The sequence below is a fragment of the Diachasma alloeum genome, unplaced genomic scaffold, assembly GCF_001412515.2.
Source record: "Diachasma alloeum isolate Michigan unplaced genomic scaffold, Dall2.0 Dall_scaffold_00180, whole genome shotgun sequence".
NCBI lineage: Eukaryota > Metazoa > Arthropoda > Insecta > Hymenoptera > Braconidae > Diachasma > Diachasma alloeum.
In genome coordinates, this window is record NW_021680346.1 from 468,720 (window position 1) to 477,811 (window position 9,092).

A 9,092-nucleotide genomic window follows, 5' to 3' on the forward strand; every position below is an offset into this window, starting at 1 on the left:
CCCCCCCCCCCGAGATATTCCAAATTACAGTAGTACGTGAAGAAAAATAAACGGGCAAAGCGCATAAATACAGCAACAACGAGAGAAGAAAAAGTGGATGCACCTGCGCGCGTCAACGAGGTAGCTTTGAATATAATAACATTGCCCGTGACCGGCTGAGACCTTGGCCATGGCTCGAGGAAAAACTGCCTCAATCGACGCAGGCGCTCAACACCCAAAGACGCGCGCATACCGTTCGATGCGACCAAATGACATATGTACACGAACGTTAACATCCACTAGTCAACGGGATTTAATTGTATTGGTGGAATGACGCGAGAAGTCAGCGCGGTGTACCTGGGGTCCTCGGCCTTGACCTTACCCTCTGGCCGCGCTCAACCCGGCCTCTATACCGTCCACGCTTGGCCCGGTCCAAGGTCGCTACGTGCACTTGGAAAATGCTCGAGTATTGTCGATGACCCTGTCGAGGTTCACATCCCAAGTTCACTTTTATTTTTTTTCCTGTCTTTTCTGGGGTTTAAACAATTTGTCTGGTGGGTTGTTGAAGAGGAAATTGAGCAGAGGATGGCTCCACGCACGACAAAACAACGTGAAATTTTTTCTCTCTAAAATTCTAATTCTCTTAGAATTTTTTTTTTTGTGACAAGTTCGGTTGAAAATTCTGATGAACTTTTATTGAAGAATTCCGCGAAATTTCGGTAATAAAATTGAATAAAAAAATTTGAGACGAGGAATGTCTGTAGAGAATATATCACTAGAATAGGAATATTCTATAGAGTATTTGCCACTGAACATTTCTATTGAGAGGCCAACAGATTTTTTCTCGTCTTTGCAAAATTAAAACAAACAGGGGTTCGAGCCTTTTTGGTCGAAGCCATCTGACCCGTTACTTTATGTGTTATAACTCTTTTTCTTTCTCTCATTTCTACCAATTCCATTGGTAGTAAGCTTCCGAATGGGATAGAAGGCATTCTGATAGAAGGCATCGAAGCAAATATTTTGAAAGAAAAATTGAAATCGGTTGCGTAGTTTTTAAGATATTGCACATAAAAGATTTTCAGAGAAAGTCAAATATCTCGGAAACTACTCATGCGATTGAGCTCATTTTTAATAGGAAGGATTGTTATTATGAGAGGAAGATTCTGTCCAAATTTCAAGTTGATATCTCAATTTTTGTACAAGCTAGAGTGATTACAATGATTTTTATGAATAAACCGAAAAACGGAAATATCTCGAAAACTTTGTATGAACGGGTATATCTGTTTTGATTGATTCAGATAAAAGGCATCGAAACGAATATTTTGAAAAAAAAAATTGAAATCGGCTGACTAGCTTCGAAGATATTAGCGAAAAACGAATGGCTTTTTCTCAAAAACTATTTGATCAATCGGGCTGAACTTTTGCAGAGTTAGTCCTTGTTAAGGTCTATAATCTGACAAAATTTCTGATTTTTCGGAATAAGATTAGCCAATTAATTACTCAATTTTCCAAAAATGGACCACCGGAAAGGTGGCGATGAACATTGACACCGACAGACATGGTCGCCAAAATTCGTATTTTTATGTTACAGACCATTCTACATCATTTCCAATCAAAATTAGAGAATGTGAAAACAGCACGATTACAATGCTTCCATTCGGAAGCAATTGAATAAAAATATGAATGAAAGCTTTAAATATTATCAAATGACGTTGTTTTTATTATAGCAATAAGCGATATTTTCGTCTCATTTCCATAAACCGCCTCCCACTAAATCTTATTAAACGTCTCTTCACAATTTTTTTTCAGCAGTATGTATTTTAATTGGTATCTGTTTCTCGAATTGACGAGATTAACTCTTTTTTTAGCAATATCTTAGTCACGAAAGAATAAACAAGTCTCGGCAGATTGTCGTGGAGATTTGGTATCTGCGTTGAAAAATCAAGGTCAACAATGACGTGGGTGAGTGTACGGTTCAGCGAGAAGGGAAAATGTCGGAAAACTGTACAAAAGACTTTGTCAGATCCGCCTAAAACCCCGGCATTAACGCGAAAATTATCAACTCCTCGACCCTGCAATCGAAATCTGACGTAAAAACTATTCTCAATCTGTCATTTATTCAGCTACTCAATTCGACAATTTCGTCTAAATATTCCTGGCAATTGGCAATTGCTCTTGACTTGAATTAATTTAATAACCGGGAATGAGAATCATGGTATTTGGCATTACGATGATAATTGCTTGGTTGAGAAGGCCTGCAGACAATCCTGACCTTGTCAATATTGCAGGCATGGCTTCATTGGTACTGATGTACTCGCTCAACGCTTGAGTACACAGCAGTTGCGTTTGTATTCGGGTCAATGGAGGTCTCACAGAGTGGCACTTACTCCAGAGGCTGATACGATAAAAATTGTGTCATTATAGCCGATGTATTTCGTACATGAGTGCACTGTAATCATACTCTCATTTCTCTTGTGTCATTTTATCCTTTCAATCCCCACTGAAACCAACTATCATTGTCTTCGTGGTTATTAATTCCTCATCAATCTTCCAAATTACGATGTTGTCCTCTCCCATTGAAATTAAAGTGTTGACAAAAAAGTTTCGACACACCTTCTTTCAATTTCTTATTAAAAACAACAGATCCAAAAATGTTTTTCGCTCTTAGAGAAAAAGATCAAAAAATACTATGGCCCGAGCAATTTTTCCCGCGAAATCTGATCTTATCTGATGGATTGCTAATGAATTTTTCGATTAGAAAAAATTCGGATCTCTAATTTTTAGCGGCTGGCGTGAAAATTCACGTGGACAATAGTGTTTTCGAAGTTTTTTTCTCGAAAACCGCAAGAGTTTTTTTCCAAAGTGAACCTCTCCTTAAAATAACGCACTAATGAGTGAATTTTAAATATTCGAATTGAGTTAAAAAAATAATACTGATAGCGTGAATTAATCCTGCAGATTTCTGCACTTTGAACAATGAAGAATAACTTATTTTTAATTCCTTATCACAAGCGATAAAAAGTCCCCGGAAGAACCGCTAATTTCCCAGGTTGAACAATCATAAAAGAGACAACCTTGGCCTTGACATCGACCGCAGCGTCCCGACGCTACGCAGTTGCATCAGAGTACGCTTTTGACGGTGGCGGAAGCGCGGGCCAGAGGGGACAGCGAATATATACGTCAATGCGGAGAGTGCACTGACGGACAGGTGGGCGGTGCATTCCTACAGATAAAACTCGTCTCCGAGACTAAATCAAGAATCTCACTCGTCAAGTTCTGGTTATTATCGTCGATGTGGATGAAAAAAGAAAACGCGGGGGTGGCGATAGTTTATCTCCAGTTTCGACACGCATCATTTTATTTCAGGATGAAGTGTTTTATGTTTTTCTTCTAGCCCCATTGATTTTCCATTTCGCGAGGCTCAGTGGAATTAAATTGATGACCCTGTCCGTCAAATTTGTAGGAACAATGTGCAACGATATTATCATCGGGGGGGATAATTGAGTCGAGTGAATAATTCAATGAGCATAAATATTTAAAGCGTAAAAAGACGAGTAAAAAATTGAGAAGAATGTCATGCGTAATTTATTCAAATTCCATTTGAATGAGATCGTTCGAGAATAATAAGCGAGGGGAGACAAAAAAAAAACGAGGAAAAAAAATAGCGGTTATCAATAAAGCCTTGCCCGTGATGAGTTCAAGGTATTCGCTCGGTGAGGCCACTGTCAAGTTTACAACTGGTATTGGTTAACATTTTTTTTTTCGCGTATGTATTACACTCATATTCGTACACATGTAGACATTTATGCACGTAGGGGGTTGCCTGAAATAAAAGCAAGGTCAAGTTTAACCAAGGCCGCATGCCGATAGGTGTATCGGCCCCAGTGCGACGTAATAAAACTATTCATACCCCTAGCTCTAGCAGTGGGCACGCTTCGAAAGCTGACGGAGATTTTCATTCGAGGGAGACACTTTTTTATTCGTTCATCTTCCGTCAATAGAGCTCATCAGCTGAGTCTGTATTGATTTCATCGAGTTTTGAGAATTTATTGGAACTTTCTATTTTATTCCCCCGTTTGAGGAATAAAATTTCATCAAATTGTCGTAATTACAATTCTCCGATTCAAAATTTTATGGAGAAAAAATTAAAAAATGTGAATTTCTATTGAATTATTCCACGAAAATTAATAGATATCAAGAAAATTCGGTCGAATTTATTGTTAAATTTTTCATTGATTGACTCTTTTTAGGAAATATCATTTTTTTTCCCACAATGGACGTCGCTTCAATCGATCGACAGTTTCCGAAGAAATCTTTGGCCATACAAATAGTCTTGTTTGCCATTGCAACACAATATGTACACTCAACAAACATGTGACACGATGTCGGTTGTATCGTCTTTTGACTTGGTAAACCTTGAAGACCACTGGAGTACATGGTACTCGCGCTATACCAGTCAAAGTGCAAGGTCATTAACGTCACAAAGTAAAAAAAAAATGTGTTACGACATTGTTGAGATTGTTATAACTTAAACTTGATCAGTCATCAAGGTTTTTCCCCTGAGGGTGCGCCGTAAATTGCAATTGTAACATTTATCAGTTGAAAATTATGATTGAAATGGTCACCTTCACGAAAATCCAGTATAATCCCGCGGAATTGGCAACAAAACCCGGATAAAGAAATTACTCGCAGATAACGTGTGCCAAATGATTGAAAATAGAGATGACCTCATGTTTAATCCGATATACAGGTTCAAGGTGATCATGAAGAAAGTCACATGAATCACTGAAACTTTCCTGGCAACTTATCCCACCTATATATGCTCAGCATGACTTATAGGATAAAAGTACTGTACTTCAAATGCTTATGTGTATTATTTCGCTATTGTAATTTGCCTGTTTGTCGAATTGTAGAAACGTAAATTACGTTTTTCAATTTAAATGATAATTATTTTGGCTGAAGGCCCTCGGGCGATGGCCTATTGCAAGAAAATTATTTTTTTGTGTATTTTTCGGGCGATAAATTTCGTTGAAAATTAATTAATAAATTAATAACTATTTTCTACCTTTTGTTGCCCTTCCCTTACGAAAAATCCACTAAACAAAAAACCCCAAAGTATTTTATTTCGAAATAGTTTTTTGAATATGATCTGAAATTTTCGCTCCGTAATTATGGAGAATTCGGAAGATGCATTTTTTGATTTATTCGTTTATCAATATTTTTATTAATGTCTGAAGAACAAAATTTTTCTTGTCCAAATGTTATGTATAAACTTCATTTACGTACTTCCTCCCATCTGTTTCGATTAATTTTCCATTCTTTTGCCGGAATCCACTCATTCTAATTTATACTTATAACTTTTTTCGAAAATATAATCGATTCATTAAAAATGACGATTTCTTTCAAATTGACCAGTGAACTTCAAGATGTTTGTGATCATATTAAAAAAACGATTAAAAAAAAATACGTTGATCTTTTGATTAGGAAAAATTCGAATCCCTAATTTTTATCGCTCGCAGACGTATTTCACCTACAAAATCGGATTCCCGTGGGAAAATCACGCGGAAAACACTAATTATACAGGTTCAAGGTGATCATGAAGAAATTCACATGAATCACTGAAACTTTCCTGGCAATTTATCCCAGGCGTATTCAGCGTGATTTATAGGATAAAATGACTGTATTTCAAATGCATATGTACATTATTTCGCTATTGTAATAGTCTTAATTATTGAATTGTTGCAACGTAAATTACGTTTTTCAATTAAGATAATAATTATTTTCTACCTTTCGTCGTCTTTGCCCTGGGCTTACCACGCGGTGCTTTACCTCCAGCCTTTTTACCACGACTCTTGGTCTTCTCTTTGGCCTTTGCAGCACGCAAATCCTTTTTCATTCGAAGATCAACAACTTTGAAGCGTCCCTTGACACCAGCTGGCCTGGCCACTCTCTTCGTTGCGCCATTTTTCTTCGCCACAACGTACGTCACTTCCTTCCTCGGTTCTTTTTTAGCATTTCTGTATAATCTGAAACAAAAAAAGCAAGTCCATTTTAACGAGAGGAAATTCCCTCAAACTTCTTGTTTGAATTAAACTCGAGATAACATTTCTCCTCAAGTGTTCATCGAAGGCAATAGGAATTAATTAACAGGAAAACTTACGCTTTAACTTGTTTCGCTTTTTCCTGCTCACTGATATCGTTATTATCCATCAATGCCTCGACTTTCTTCTTAGCCTTCTCAAGTTTCTTCAGTGCTCGTCTCTTCTTTCTCCCCTTAGCCTCGAGAACTTTCTTTATCGGTCGCACATTCAAATCCTCCACCCTCTTCTTGTATTCATCAACTAGCTCCTTCGGCACTGGCGCCTCCTTCTTCATGTGCCTCTCCTCGTCCTGGACAAACCAGTCTGGCAAATGATCGTCGTTGAAGGCGTACCTGTTCCACGCACCGTCCACCAAATCTCTCCTCGATTTTTTGCTCTGAACAAGCAGTGACCCCAGGGCTAGATCTTCGTCGTTCAATTTTCTCTTCGACGGCTTCATCGTGGCCTCTTTGGACACAACTTCAAAGCCATCCTTTCCCCCCACTTTCTTCCCCCCTTTCTCGGATTTTTCTGGGGACATGAACTCCTCGACGTCGTAATCAGAGTCAGAGTCATCTCCTCTCTTCAATTTCTTCGACTTGTCAGGCTTTAAAACCGTCTTTTTAGATTCTTTCGTCGTCTCCTCCCCAATTACCTTCACCCCCTTCCTCTGGAACTCCTCCACCATCTTATCCAACTCGTAATCCTCATCAGCTTCCTTCTCCAGGTCCTTAAAAATGTCCTTCTCAAACCACAGTTCAGCTTTATGAATCTTCTTCGCCTTTTTATCCCTCGCGTCCAGGTCGGTGATCAGTGGATTCGACGATTCACTCTCGAATTTCACTCTCTTCCCTAGCTTCTTGCTCTTCCCCTCGTCCTCAGAGTCACTGAGTCCCATCCCCTCCCTCTCGCTGTCTGAATCCTTCTCAGAGTTCTCCACTTCACTCTCATCACTCTTGTAATAAGTTCCTGAACTGTCCAAGTGGCCATTTTCCTTGCTGTACTTCAGTCTCTTTGGCAACTTCACCTCTTCCTCAGAGTCTCCATCGCTGTCGGCCACCACTTCTGGGGCTGAATTTGTCACGATGTCCAGCTGCTCCATCGTCTGAATCTCCTTCAACGTGAACATGTCGTCCCCCTCAAGCTTCGGCCCCTCGTCCCCCTTGTGCACCATCTTCAGGTTCAGCCGTTCATTCAACTTCGTTCTCTCCTTATTCGCCTTCTTCTTCTTTCGTTTCAGCTCACGAGCAGCTTCTCCCTTCAACTTCTGAATCTCCTCGTCGATCTCCTGCTCCTCTTTCTCGTCCTCATCGATCTCAGGCTTCTCTTCATCCTCCACCTGAACATTTTCATTGTCCTCGGTCTCAGGCTTCGAGTGAAGTTCTGCGTGCAGAACCTTCCACCAGCCCAGGATCAATCTCAATTCCTTTCTCCCCAGGACTTTAATGTCCTTACAGCACTCTCGAAGCTCAGAAGTTGTTTTCGGGTGATTTGCAATTCTGTCTTCGTCGATGACAATTTCGGAGGCATTCTGCAGGCCCTCGATGCCATCTTCACTCGCGATGAAGTCAGAAGCTGAAACTGTGTGGTGAAGAGTGTAATCATTTTCAGGATAGCCCTCAGCCTTCGCCTTCTTCTTGGTCTCAGGGTGGAACACATTGAGTTTGGCCTTAGGATCGATGTCCAGCTCTGAGAAAACGTACTTGGGGTCAAAGAACTTGGGGTCCAGCTTGTCTGGGGCGATGTAGTACTGGCACACGACGAATATCTCAGCTGATTCGTTACGAGACGCCTGGGGTTTCGTCGCATGGACCTTCTTGAAGAGTTGTTTCAGCACCCAAATTAGGGGGTGATAGTCCTTGGACCTGAATACTTTAGTTATGAACCAGCCGCCGGCTCTCAGGAACTGGGAGGCTACTTTGGCAGCTGCCAGGGTGAGAACTGCCTGATGATAGGCGTCGTGCAGCCAATTTTTGCCAACATTTCCGGCTCCATCGTTGAGGACAATGTCAGCCTTCCAAGTTTTTAGCTCTCTCGATATTGCTACTCTGCATTTGTCTGTTGTTATGTCCTCTGTCAGACTGATGCAGCCGGGGATCTGTTTTATTGGGAATATATCCACACCGATGACGATGGAGGACACTGGCATGTTCTGCCTGGCAACCTGCATCCATCCTCCAGGAGCAGCACAGAGGTCTATGCATACTCGAGACTTCTGGAGAAACTCGAATTTACGGTTCAGTTGGATCAGTTTGAAGGCTGCACGAGATCTGTATCCTGAAATTGAAATAATTGAATTTATTGTTGATATCTGCTTATTTTTTTTAGAAATTGGATGCATTTTATTGACTAATAGGATAGTGAATCATTTTTATTTACACGGTAAATAAATCCTGTGGATTTTCGCATTTTAAACAATGAAATAAAAAAAATAAAAAGTTTTTTTGGTTCAAGGGAATAAAATAGTTTGTAATCGTCAATTACTCGGAATGGGCAGAATGAATTTTCCAAACTTTTATCTCATTTTAAAGGTTATTTTTCAGGCTTCAAAATTAAATTGGATTTAATCGAATCGTATCGTTGGGTCGGGGGATGTTTATGATATCAGATGGTCCATTTCACATTCCCTCTGCATCATTTCTATTTTTTGGAAGCAGTTGTTATGATTAATTATGCGCTCACCTGTTTCCTTAGCCAGCTGATAAAACTTATCCTTCCTCTGCTTTCCAATCTTCGTCTTTTTACCCATTTTTTCGGTTATTTATTCACAATTATTAGAGGGATAATATCGGGAATCGCGTGGACATAACCTCTGATTGAGGGAGACGCTACACACGTGGAGAGCGATCGATGCCCACGACACCTAGCGGATAAGTGACAAAAGTTCTACTTTATCCACGGAAGGTTGGGTCGTTACTTGTGGTTCCGCCAGTTGCGGAAGTACGAACGCCCCACCCCCCTATTGTGGCGAGAAATAGAGTTTTTTCTTTACCCCCAGAACCTCGCGTCTAGTGAATTTTAGCTTTCGCGTGG

General features: G+C 40.1%; 1 protein-coding gene across 1 annotated transcript; it reads right to left on the reverse strand.

Annotated features, from left to right (window-relative positions):
- Positions 1 to 5,631: 5,631 nt before the first annotated feature.
- On the reverse strand, positions 5,632 to 8,914 carry LOC107044076 (pre-rRNA 2'-O-ribose RNA methyltransferase FTSJ3). Its single transcript, XM_015265825.2, has 3 exons — positions 8,742 to 8,914; positions 6,140 to 8,336; positions 5,632 to 6,005 (listed from the first exon to the last, which is right to left on the reverse strand). Exons 1-3 carry the CDS (start codon positions 8,806 to 8,808, stop codon positions 5,756 to 5,758), a joined length of 2,514 nt encoding a protein of 837 aa, XP_015121311.1. The 5' UTR covers positions 8,809 to 8,914; the 3' UTR covers positions 5,632 to 5,755.
- Positions 8,915 to 9,092: the final 178 nt, after the last annotated feature.